Source organism: Choristoneura fumiferana, chromosome 13 (assembly GCF_025370935.1).
Source record: "Choristoneura fumiferana chromosome 13, NRCan_CFum_1, whole genome shotgun sequence".
Classification (NCBI taxonomy): domain Eukaryota; kingdom Metazoa; phylum Arthropoda; class Insecta; order Lepidoptera; family Tortricidae; genus Choristoneura; species Choristoneura fumiferana.
Genome location: NC_133484.1, coordinates 13,495,212 through 13,508,976, shown reverse-complemented (window position 1 = coordinate 13,508,976; position 13,765 = coordinate 13,495,212). Strand labels below are relative to the sequence as shown.

General features: G+C 37.2%; 1 protein-coding gene across 1 annotated transcript in view; it reads left to right on the top strand.

The window, feature by feature from the left end:
* Positions 1 to 1,797: 1,797 nt before the first annotated feature.
* Dfd (homeotic protein deformed) overlaps positions 1,798 to 13,765 on the top strand; it is a 28,147-nt gene continuing 16,179 nt past the window's right edge. Inside the window, 2 exon segments of the mRNA XM_074096912.1 lie at positions 1,798 to 2,839; positions 5,273 to 5,336. Of these exon segments, the coding sequence (XP_073953013.1) occupies positions 2,305 to 2,839; positions 5,273 to 5,336 (599 nt within the window). The 5' untranslated portion in view covers positions 1,798 to 2,304.

Here is a 13,765-nt window from a genome sequence, read left to right as displayed (position 1 = left end):
TCCAATTAAATTATCTCCCAATTTTGAGCCCAATCCCATCTTGTAATATCAACATTTGCACTTTATATCAAGCAAAAAGTTTAGTCAGAAAAACAGAAAAAGTTGAGGAGGAGGAGGAGGAGGAGTAAAGTTATCATACCATTCGTTATGTTTACATGTTAGAGGCGGTTACTTGAAACGCAGGAATCACCCAAATCTCCATCCTAATGAAGGCAGCGCATTCTCAAAAACATGCTCAGCATAATCCTCCGCACAGTACAACAAAGGTTCAATCCCGAATCAGCTTCACGGCCAGTGAGATGCTTGTCTGTATATTGATCAGTGGCCCATTGAGCGGGTGTTCCCACCTTTTGTGGCTGCAGCCGTTTGGAAGCCGCTGCCATGACGCAGCAGTTTTCAGCCAGTGCTATTGTGATCGTCTAATTCAATAAAATCACCGGACATTTTTGTTTATTTGTTAGTCGGCTCCCTTGTCGGTTGGTCTTACTGTTGTATTGGCGGCTTACGCGGCATGATAGGCTTAGCGGCATGACTAGTGGTTATGCTTTTGTTTTTGTTTAGTTAGTGCACGCCGGATTATGAGGAATTAGTGATGTGATCAAGGTTTTTAGTAGACGGAATGTGAGTGGGCATATTTTAAAGAGACTGCTGTATTTATGTTGGTATTCTTAACTCATAAGGCGACAATGATAATAGTCAACCGTGTATTTTTGTTTAAAGAATAAGTCAGTCACTTGGATCTAAGTATGTGTTAATTTGCAAGTACTACAGCCAAGCTCAAAAGTAGCTTTACGTGGTTGTCGAGTCTTGGGAGTTATTCAATTCCTACTATATAGTTTCTGAGAGGAGTCCTGAAGTTTTTCTTATTTTGGGACTACCTAGTTGATTAGTGTCAGTTGTCCCACGCACGATATTTATTTCTTTTTGATTTAAAGGATGAGAACATTAATTGCGAGGTGTTGCATCCAAAGATGTTCACTCCAAGTCATGGTACTTACTTTCATATATGCGAATTTATTGCAAAACTGGGGCTGTTAATTCTTGTAAATAATTTTGCATATCAAAGAAGAAATCGATACCTGCAAAAAATTATATTAATTATCTAATACTTAAGAAAATTTTGTCTTACAGCATAAATTATCACTACCTACCTACCTAATTTAAAACCCAAGTTAATTTAAATCAATTTTGCATGCATTAAAAATGTTGTCATTGTCACCACGAACTGTGTTATTAACCAACTGTGAAATATTTATAATGGTTTGACAATTTTAGTATGCATTACAGACTATTAATTTTATCTTATTATATTTCACTTTATTAAAGTAATGAGCAGTTTTATAATGAAAAATAAAAGAAACTGCATATTAAATATTTAAAACGCTGCGTCGTTAGGAGAGACCATGTTCATTCTGTATTATTAAACAGCTTCTTAATCTCTTTTGCGCAAAAAGCGCGAGTGAAACTTCTTTCTCTTATCTTCTCATAAAAAAGCGACTATGACTAAGCGAGACAGGTATAGAACTGTTATTGCTCCTTCAATAGTTAGCTAATACTTCGGTTTCATTCGCACGCATTGGGTTGTTTACGCGTGGAAGGGGGAACGTTTCTGTTGCGGTTTGGTGCTTTAGAGTGGAGCAACGATTCAATTTGAAGTTTACAGCGTTTGTCATAAAGGTGGAATTGGTTCGTGAGTTTATGTAAAGACAGCTGAAGAGCAGCTCCGCCTTAAAAATGGAAGGTGGTATGTAAAAATTGATGAACATGTATAGGAGTCCTTAAAGTGACAGAGTGCGCTAGCGTGTCGGGCAGTGTATATTGTCTCAAAATGTCGTGGCGAGAGAGCGCGCGCGGGCTCCCATTGTTTATTATCAAAAAGTGATAAATCAAATGACTCTGCAATAAATACTTTGCAGTTTTTAGAGTGAACTGGCTAAAGTTGTGCGACAGTGATTTTAAAATGTTTTTGTGAACTTGAAGACTCGAGTGTATTGATAACAAGTGACACTTGGTTAGCGAGATTTGTGATGTGAGTTGGATTCTAAGCGTGAAGACTGAAAATTGTTAATGATTTATCTATTTTCATTAATAACGAATTTACTTTAAGCATTTGAGACGTGATAGTAACAATTAAATAAAACTCAAGAGTGAAATAGCAGTTCTTGTTCTTATAAAAAACAAAATATCACGCTGTAGGTATATTCAAGCAGATTTGTAGGTACAAAAGGGCCATTTGATAACCTTTGACTGGCGGCCATGTTAGCAGACGTGTTGCGGAGGTGATGTTCTCCGGCCACGCCCACAATGAGCTCGTTCCTCATGAACGGAGGCTATCAGCCCCAACCGGACCCTAAGTTCCCTCCATCAGAAGAATATAGCCAAGCGGATTATATTCCACCAGGAGAATACTACCAACATCAGCATCTGCAGTACGGATATCAGCACCAATATGCCCCGGTGCAGCTGAGCTCTGGTTATGGTTATGGGGGTTATTACCACCCGATCCCTCAGCATCCACCAGTGGCACCGCCGCCAAGACCACCAGAACCATCACATCCGTCAGACGCCGACCATGGCTACGTTCCATCTCATAATTCAGATGTTGCTCCAGGTCTAGCTGAATTAGGCTTAAGGCTTGAGAGACATATAGAAGAAGCGGCCCCAGCAGGAAGAAAGCTTCATGCGTTAGGGAGAGAAGGGTCTCCCGCATCGGAGTTAGACGATGAAAGGCTACTTTTGGAGAGTCCGCCCATCGAAGATGATGATTCGTCTATATGTTCTGATAACAATGACAGGGTTATTTATCCTTGGATGAAGAAAATACACGTCGCTGGTGTTGGTAAGTATTGGTCGGGACATAATCTTACCTACATTTACCTATTTTGATTGAATAGGTAGATAAATACCTGATGAAGATTCATTAAATGCTGTACCGGACATAGGACACCATCTATGTAACCTCTTAACCGATGCTGTAATTCCACTTACCAGTCGTTACTACAACTAATGGAGATTAATCGTCAATTAAGACATAGATATTTATCTGTACTTTTTAATTGAAAATGTAAAATCAAATCTAGACCTCTAAGATTATCAGGAGTGCCGTACAAAGAGCCGTAGGTTTCGCGAAAACAGTCCATCAAAATAAAAAAAATGACGTTTTTGTTACATTACGACAAGTACCCAGTCAAAAATCAACTCAAGCTACTCTCAGCTCAATTAAAAAATCTCTAGTGCTAGGTAGGTACGTCTTGAGAGCACGTTGCGGATTTATTTAAAAGTAATTAAATAACATTTACGTCATCTTCATCTGTTACCTACTGTTGTCAAAGCAAAAATTCCAGTTGTAATTTTAAAATATTCAACATGAAGCCTTGGTCCATGCAACCGAAGCTTCGCTTTCGATACAGAACACCCTATCCCCAGGGAATTCTTATTCATTGGTTACATCATGAAGGACACTTTTATTTTAATTTCAGCTTTCCAAGGTTTCAAATGAACATTGGTTAATGATTGATTTTATATTAATCTAACAGGTTTGGCAAAAAATAACATTTCCACAAATGACAAGTTACAACTAAGAAAGCTCTTTTGCTAGTCGCTATTTTGATCGTTATAATGTAACATTAGAATTTAATTTTTGTCGGTTAATTATACTCGTAGTCCCATAAATATCACTATCTTTTTGGCCGTCAGTAAACGGGTCGCAGTTGTATTAATTTACATATTTTTCATTTTAATTAAAATCTAGCATGACGTTACCACCTGGCGCCAAAAGGGCGCCATACTAGATCTATTAATACTGTAAATATCACGATCTTGTCCCCACAAACAGATATTTTTTTTGAAGTAGCAACAAAAACAACAATTTTCGTTGTGAATAATCGAATATCGTTCCATTAGGTATGTAGGTACATACATTGATCAATGTACAAAGTGTATCGCGTCAAAGGCATGACTTCATTATAAAATAAAAATTCCTATGAAAATCTTTTAAGAGGTGTTCAATCAAAACAACCGAACCAATTTTAAAAATCTTAACCCACTGGCACTTCATTGCTCAGCTCAAATCCTTCAAATTCTTCCGGTAAGCTAATATTTTAGCAAGTTACTTTTATGATGTAGGTAGACTAGGAATAAGAACGGATTTAGTGAAATTCGAAATTCTGCCACAGTGGCATAGCCACGGGCGCAAGCTTCTTTCTAAACCCTTTTAAATTTAAACCGAATGCCGCGAAGACAAAAAATAGTTATCTTTTATTTTCATAATTTTATTGCCCGGTGACACTGTATTTTTGAGGCTAACAATGGAACATCAAAATGTTTTTGAATATCCCACTCAAACACGTGCAAAAGGCATCAAAGCTCTCAAGATTGCGAGATTAATGCCGTCACATTAGTTACCTTTTGGCGGTTAATTTTTACATTGTACGCCAACATTTTAAACGCATTTAACTCTTGTTGGTCCTTGAAGCACATAACAAATTGCAACCAATAAATATTGCCTCAAAATATTTGGATACTGGAGCCCTTAAGAATGTCTTTTGATGTGTTGTGACATATTACTAATGCGATGTCATTAGAGTCCTGGAAAGGACCTTTGTGTAATCTGACAAAGGCACAACACTCATGTTAATGAGAGCCATTTATTTTTATAGCTTTCGAATAGCAGTTTTGCGGTCGAGAATTTGCTTTGAAGATTAGCCGTGTCTTGTTTTTTTCGTAGTTGGGTTTGATATTGTCAAAGTTTTTTCATCGTGATTATAGTATCATTATAGTGATATGCAATGCAATGTTTTGTTGTTGTAAAGATGTGGCTCATTTGTATTGCTTTTAGGTTTCAATTTAAATCTCAAAGCATATCTTTATGGCAATATAAGTTATTAATAGTGAATATTTCAGAACATCCGGCCGAATTAGTCCGGGCGAATTGTAAAGGTTTTTCATCTGAATTTTTGATTTCATGTAATCATGCTGGTACTTTTTAACATCGATTGTATCGAATGTACCTAGGTATGGAAACATATTGTCAACTATAGTTAAAAAATCCCGAAAAACTATCATAGGGAGAGTTCAGTCAAACCTGTTCACCCATCTCCTAAAAAAATCTTCATGATACTGATTAAATAATGAGTCACTTATTTCTTTGCTTTAAAAAAAAAGCCTGTTTAGTGTCCCACTACTGGGCAAAGGCCTCCCCTCTTGACCTCCACAACTCCCGTTCTAACGCAAATGACGCAATGTCAGGCAAGTCCTTTGCGTACGTGTCCAGATCATCCGGCCACCTCCTTCTCGGTCTGCCTCGATGTCGCTGGTCGTTCTCCGGCACCCATCAAGTAACTGTGTGAGCCCACTATTGTGGGTGCATACGACAGACGTGTCCAGCCCGGTCGCATTTTAGCTTAGCAGTCTTTTTCGTACCGTCGGTTATGCGTGTTTTTGAGCGCAGCGTAGTGTTCCTGATTCTGTCTATCCATTTTACACCTAATATGCTATGCTCTATCGCTCTTTGGCAAACCTTAAGTTTGGACTTTTGATTTTCAGTCAGGGCCCATGTTTGTGGACCGTAGGTTAGAACAGGCAGGATACACATGTCGACGAGTTTTCGCTTAAGTAGTGTTTTGGAAGCTTTACCTTCAAAACCTCTTTCATGGACTAGTAGCTCTTCCAGGTGTTTTCGACGGGTCTTTCGACTTCTTTACCTTGTCGGTTGCTAAAAGAGACTACTTAGCCCAAGTATAATTATACAGGGTGGAAAGTTGAGATGGGGCAGCAAGGGCAGCTACTAGATCCCTTGCTGCTACGCGAAAATGCTCTTAGGAGACCTTTACTAACTTTTTGAGTGATGACAATCGACATTCACAGATTTTTGATTAAATGTACAGTCAGCGAGAAAATTGACAGATTTGACTTTTTTTTTAATGCCAATCGGTCCCATTTCTATCAAGGGCAATGTTTAAACACTCTTTGAGACCAACTAAGGTAAAGCGTACTAGAACACCCACAAATCAAAGAAAACTTTTTCAATACATTTCGTAGGGTATTAATTTCCTAAGTGAAACTTTGCATGTTGTTTTTTTACCAATATGAATCCTTTATGCTTTAAGAAAATTAAACAGTATGTAGACAACTAAAAACTGAACATTTTAACTAAAGTAAGTGTCTTAATCTAGTATTGCTGCCCCATCTCAGCTTTCCACCCTGTTTACTCGTCAACACCTTCGTTTTGCGCTGTTGGTCATAAAGTTGGGTTTTCGACCTATTCATCGCTAGTCCAATCTTAAAGCTTTGCAGTGCTGAGTTCTTGCAGCATTCATTCGAGGTCTTATCCTGGGCTGTTCGGGAAAAAAGGACAATGTCGTCAGCGAACCGGAGATTAGTTAGTTTCTTGTCACCAACAACTATTCCCCTGTTTTCCCATAAGACTGCTAAGCTTTTAAAGAGTTGCTGTTTTGCTAAAAAATGTAAAAAATTGCTGCTCGAAGACATGACACTTACAAACATTCTTCACTTTCTTTCTGGACGTGAACAATAGACACAAAAGTTAAACAAAATAACAATTGTTTCTTTTTTTTAGCATAAAAATTAAATGTTTCCGACAATGCATTTCAAAAAACTTATGCATGCGTAATTTAATAGTAGGTACTAAACTGTTTTTTTATGTTTTTTTATTTTTTTTATTGGAATATGGAACATTTGCTAATAAAAATTTAAAACCTTATAAAAACCAAGTAATGGATATTTAAATTTGGTAATAATTAGCTAGATAAACGCAATAGTACTGAACGCCAAAAAATATGCAAATATATGCAGAAATAGGTAGGTAATGTTGTATGTAAAGTGGGTCAAATTTTGTGCCGCTGAGTATATTTCTATCCAATGATTTAAATAAAATAATACTAATAAGAAGAAGACAAAGAAAACTTACCTAAGAAACCTTAACTAAATATATCTAAGATGTTACTATAAAAATAAAAAATTATAAAAAGAAAACCCCGTCCAAAAGATCTGCCTGTGGCAGAGTTCCCATGATGCTGGCCGCATTACCCCTTTGGACCGCAAGTGCGATCCGCTGGGATAAATACGTACCAGCTCTTGGGTCCCCAGAGGTGTCGATCAACCGGGAAGAAAGGGCCTTTATGAAACACTTCATATCGGCTGACCAAGGCCCTAGTCTCAACAGCAAGCGCCGCAAACTCGTAATCTTTTAATAAAGAGGAGTACTTGCGGCGCTTGAGGAGTTGGGCCTGATCAGCCGCAGCGCCGGCTTGTGAGCTAGTTGCCTGGATGTGGGACAGAGCGAAAGTATCAACGCATGTAGCGTCCCACACCAGGGCCCTACCGAGCTTCCACGGCACCAGGATAAAGAAATTTGGTAATGCGCTATTTCTATCGTAATATTTTTTTATTCGACTGGAAGGCAAACGAGCAAGTGGGTCTCCTGATGGTAAGAGATTGCAGATGCGTTGCCAACCTAGAGGCCTAAGATGGGATACCTCAAGTGCCAGTAATTTCACCGGCTGTCTTACTCTCCACGCCGAAACACAACAGTGCAAGCACTGCTGCTTCACGGCAGGATTAGCGAGCAAGATGGTGGTAGCAATCCGGGCGGACCTTGCACAAGGTCCTACCACCTGCAAAAACAAAATGTAAACTCTTTGATTTTGTCAGACTTTCAAGGTCCCCAAAATAATTTTGGTGAATTTTAATTCTGTCGTGACCAATCATTAAAGCATTAGCAATCTCATATCAAGTAATTATTCACGTAGCCTTAAATGAGGTTTAAAAATAAATAAAAAATCCATTTCCGCGCTTATTACGGATGTTGAGGTAGTGGCAGGTTATTCATTTTATCTCTCCGTTGACAGGTTTTTTGGTCGTTGTAAAATTATGCATGTATGACAACATTCATCATTGTTGTATGCGGGAATGTTTGTTTGACCGAATTTAATACCGGTTGCCGTACACTTTTTTTTTCTTGAAAATTGATATTACGATATAATCGTCTGGGTAAGATCTCAATAAATCGAAAAATTTACTATTTGCAAATATGCAATTGTACCTACTCTGTAACCTATGTTAATTGGGTGGATCTATATTCTGTCCCGTCAGTGAGGGGATAAAAGTAGTAGGTATAGTTTAATATAGAAGAAAATGTTGGCACATTTCACTAACAATGCTTATTAGATGACCAATCATAGAAGGGGCTTAAAAGTACCACAAAAATGCATGTTTGGCAAATTATTAAACTTACGGTTTAAAGAATGACTCAGTTGACAATTTTTTTTTTTTGGGTTTTGTGGAATACCTACTTTCGACTTAATCACATTTATTTTTACTATTATTTCCTAACTGTCTACAGCCATTTCTGAGTTTGGTATGAAAATATTTGTAAAAGATTTATAGAGAAGTATGACCGCCCTTATGTTGTAGTGTAGGTAGACATGTGCAAGTTTTTTATTCGAATGCGCAAATCATAATTGAAAGTTATCAATAACTCATTGTTAGAATTAAGTCAACTGCCATAAAGCACTTGATTACTACTTACTTACTTACTTGATACTCTTACATTCACTATTTGCTAAAGAATTTCTTGTGCGACATTTTTTCACTTTTGAATATTTTGACCCAATGTTGTTTTACTGCCACGCACTAATTTCAGGTCGATGTATCTTCCTGCAGGCAAAAATGGTTTGAGTTTACCCAAGGATTGGTTAAGTTGGTGTAGTATATCGAAAATGGTATGTAGGTTGGTCGATCGACATATATACTAATTTAAGATACTCGTAGTATCTAGGTCGACGTCATTTTAAACTTATATTTTTATATTATTAAGGTCCAAAGTATTTCTCAAAAATATTTATTTGATTAAGGGGCTGTCTCACCATCCATTGATTAGCATTAACCGACGGCTAAATGTGATGCCGTCTCCGTCTATTCGAACAAAACAAATACAGACGGCATCACACCTAACCGCCAGTTAACACTAATCAATGGATGGTGAAACAGCCCCTAAGAATATTTTTTAGCCTTAGTTGGGTCAACCAACTTTTATGTGTTGTATTCTGTCCCGTAACGCAGGAGACATCAGTGATACAATTTCTTAGAAAAATGTTTGCAATGTATTAGTAGGAGATGAACCACGAATCGCCTTAAAACTGTCATAACTCCCAACTTTTAGTGGATTTGTAGCCCATAAAATCAAACTTTTAATAGGTAACGCAGGAGACGTTACTATGGCAACAAAAGTTGATTAATCCAGTTACTAACACGAAAGAAATATCTTTTATCGTTTATTATGCATCCATGGAATCGAACAGAAACACTTCGTGAAGATGCGCCAATAATTCCAAACCTGATTCACGCGCAGAAGTATCCTTTCGCGCATTCTTATCAAACGACCATGATCGATGGGCGAAGAAATTGCTTACACCACATTCGCACCAAGCCCTTATCAACCGTCATTTGTTTCAAGTGAACAATAAGCTAAGTTCGACGGACCACCAAGCTGGTTCGATAACCAGATCGACCTGAGATTGTGAGATCGGTCATGAGACCACACGCTCGTCGCAGGTAGCCGGTAATTCAATTGAGATTGTCATCCTGATGATGTGATAGCGCGGGTAACGAAGCGGGGCCGCGGTAGCTGGTAACGGGTTTGCTTTTCCGCGGTCTTGCGTTGTGTTTGATGGACGATGTCTTCGAACGACGATTTTTGTACAAGGACTTACTAAGGTAGGTTTGCTGAGTAGTCACTATAGGGTTTTCGAGGCGAACTATCGATGTAGCTCGCTCGACCAGGTATTATTGATGCCAATATTATTTTTATGCTCTCAAAGGGAATAATATTATGTTATTAAAGTGAGCTATTTAGTGAACGAACGCATCTCCAATTTAAAATACGTCTGTATGTCCATATCCTCGATTTGTTTCAGTCGTGTCGCAACTAGGTAGGTACCTATCAACGGCCGAATAATGAGCAGTACTTTGTCATCGAAAGAAAAAATAATATAGTTATATTTACGCAAAATTCACGAAACTGAAAGATTGCTAGGTACCTACTCTGTTTAGGAACACGTTTAATTTTTAAATAATTACTCTCTTTTCATCTTATTCTTGTGCGTCACAAACAATTTAAAAGCACCATCATAACTATACGCAAAAGGAACGACGTATACACAAAGCTAGCTCCAGTACAAGCCACGTTCTTCCCATCTTCCCGACTAGATAGGTACCTACCCTATTTGTACACAATGTACATATATGTACTGCATAGACCCGCATCAGGCCTGACCACTCGGGCAATCTCGGCGCGCCTCAGACGAACCGCGCCTCGCATTCTTGAGAAATTCCCGGACTGAGGAACTTGTGGCCGTCCCTCTCTGCGCCCGCTTAGATTGATTTCGTATTTGTGGTAGACGTTGGGAATTGTTGTCGGTTCTGTTTGAACTGAGAGTATTCAACATTTTATTTTTAATCTGTGTTAAGCATTTACTTGTAACAGAACATTGAGCAGTCGCCGTTTTTAAATTTGTTGAACTGAACAACGAGCCAAGCATAGAGCCAAACATTGCTACAAACATTTAAATACACGATCATTCTAAGAAACGCTCTAGTATAAAATGCTCGTCAAAAATTTTATTATTCACCGGACGTATGCTCGACAAAAAGCTCGAAGCAAATCTACCATCGTTTTGCTTGAATGTTCGCTAGGGCGCTCGCTAGAATGCTCACTAAAACACTCCTGTTTATTTTTTGAGCGTTTACCTGTAATTTAACATTCGCTAGAATGCTTATTATAAATGAATGCTCAAGTTTATCAGCACTTTTAGTAATTGATTCACATATTATTATGCTTATCCAATTTTAAATATGTACCATCAGCCAAATATGTGGTCCACCGCCCTAATGTTGATAATCGTTTGCGTGTCATAAATCAATAATGCCAATAGACGTGTCTGTCGACTTGAAAGTTCGACTTTAGCGACATGTTCATTTGATAGCAACTTGTTTAAAAATTGATAGACCACTTATTTGGCTGAAGGTACATACCTAGATTAAATTTCCTAGCGCTTTGAACCTCATAAAAAAATAACAAAGTGGTTAGTAGACGTCAGAGGGACCGTAGAGCTGGCAACATCCTCGGACGATATTTAACTTAGCTATTCAAAAAGGGAACGCTGCCTACCTAAGGGTACCTTGCTTGAAGGGAATGCTTTAACCCTTTTCCAGGCATAGCACATATAGCAACCACATAAATGTACACACAAATATTCGACCTTACTAAATGTACAATATGGTACAAAATAATTTGAATTCGTTAAAAATATTATTCATTTTTAAATTACTCCTTCACAGGTAAACAACATATAACTATGATTTATTTAGTTAGCACATCTAAATTCGCAGAGCCTGGAAAAGGGTTAATATTTTTTTTAGTTTCTTTTGTGTACTATTTTTATGTATTTTAAGTTAGTTCTACTTAGTTGCATGCAATTAGAATAATTTATTTGTTAAAAAAAAATTCAAAACAATCTTATCACTACGTAGAAGTGAGTGAAGTCGTAGTTGCTATATTTGAAGAGAACTCACATACGTAGATAGATATACCTACATAAAAATATTAGATCATCGCCTTTGTATTATTAAGCAATTATATTCAGTGTGATTAATCCTTCTAATTTAATGACGGTGATTATGTAGGTACGGCCTATAAATACAAAATTACTTTGCAATGAAGTAAAATGAAAAAGGATACATTTTTTGCTGTCGTTTTTACCCGCCTGCGTCAGAAAATGACTTAAATGATCTTTGAATCATTTTGCTTTACTATAAATACGTAACAATAAAACTAGGAAACGGTTATTGTATAGCGTGTAACAGGAATCCTGTACGATAATTCGCTGGTGTAAAGTTAGGTAGGTAGGTTCCTCAAGGAAGTTATAGGTAAAACAATTTAAAAAAACCACCCAAGTGTGAGTTCATGTTTAACTAAAAATCAAACTAACTAGATCTAGACTCATGTTGAAGTTCATAAAGTAGAGCCATAAATAATACGGTTCCTATATGGGACACCCTTAATTTTTAAGGTTCCGTTGCCAAAATGACAAAAATGGAACCCTTATAGTTTCGCCATGTCTGTCTCTCTGTCCGTCTGTCCATCCGTCTGACCGTCCGTCTGCGACGAAATATCCAATTACACAACACGTTGTTAGTAAATATAATATTTACAAGGAAAACTATTACGGCTAAGTTTTCTTAAGAAATGTTAGTAGTTTAGGAAGAGAAGAGAGAGAGAGAGAGAGAGAGAGAGAAGAGTAAAAAATAGCAGCCTCTATAACTTGTAAAATATTCCCACTTGGAAATACCGTACCTATTATAAAATACAAAATCCTTAGAAAAATCCTGGACGTGCCCGGCACGCTCTCAGCCGGTTTTTTCTTTTCATTCTTTATGTAGATAACGGTTATATTTAATATAGAAACCTCAAACTCGGAACGATAAAAGGGGTAAATCAACACATTAGCAAATAATATAACTGGGCTAGCATGAGTCAGTCTGACAATTAGACGGATAGCGGAAGCGACAATAATAGGATTCCGTTTGTTACTCTTCGGTTACAGAACCCAAAAACAGTGTTTAGAAAAATGTACACTTAAAAAATCTAACTATTATTCCAAAGTTTCTCGAAAGACTTTCCCTGATTTTGTATACCCGTGATTTTTTGATAAGTATGTGCAAAAACCGCCCCTTTTGATCTTAAATCCTATATACAATTTTTTTTTAATTTATTTATATAATACATTAGAGTAAGTATTTGAATATACAGCAAATATTTCTCTAACTTCTATTGTGATGTCTTTACACCCTAGTGAATAACATTATACTCGTAGTACAGGATTTTAGTTACATCCGATATAACGACTTGAATACATAATTTGCACTACGTATATAACTTTCCTTAATTTTTATTTCTTTCGCTAATGTAATGTATCAATTTATTACAGTACGTGTAGGAAATTGGGAAATTACATCGTAAATGACTCCACAAAACGCCTTTGGGCAGAATTATTAGCTCTATATACGCATTGTAAAAGAAAGAATAGGGCTGAAATTGTTGGAAATACGTAGGCAGACCAATAAACAATCACTTTAACTGTATAATAGGTCTAAAAGCAACAATTGGGTAGACGAACAACCTTTAGTCACATAAACTTCGCACGCAAAAAGACTAGCCAAGAGTAAAAAAATATGTGTTCTTTACTTCTTTTGTATCGGTGGATATTGTGGATTGATGATCAAAAAAAAACTGGCCAAGTGCGAGTTGGACTTGCGTGTGTCAAAATATACGCTATAAATGACCACAATCTATAAAAATCCAGTAAGCCCAGAGCCCTGTTTCTAGTGAAAATGTACTTAAGCAGGAAGTGTTATTTATTATCGTGTGGCGTCACGGAACACGCAAAGAAAAGTTTTATAGCAAATGGACTGTATGAAGGGAAACTGGCTAAGTTTAGAATGACCTAAAAAACTGGGCACAGAAAGATGGGCTTTCAGTTAATACTGCCTTTATCATTCCAGATTAATTACAAAAGACTCACCATGCCTTTCCTCTGCGATAGCGAACCCGTGGAAAGTTTTCAGCAGTCCAGGCTTAGGTCAAATCTAAATGTCTTAAAAAAGTCACAAGTACGCACGGATTACACAAAATAATATCTTTAACACAGCACAACTAAAATGTTCTCTTGATGTAGTAGTTTAATAA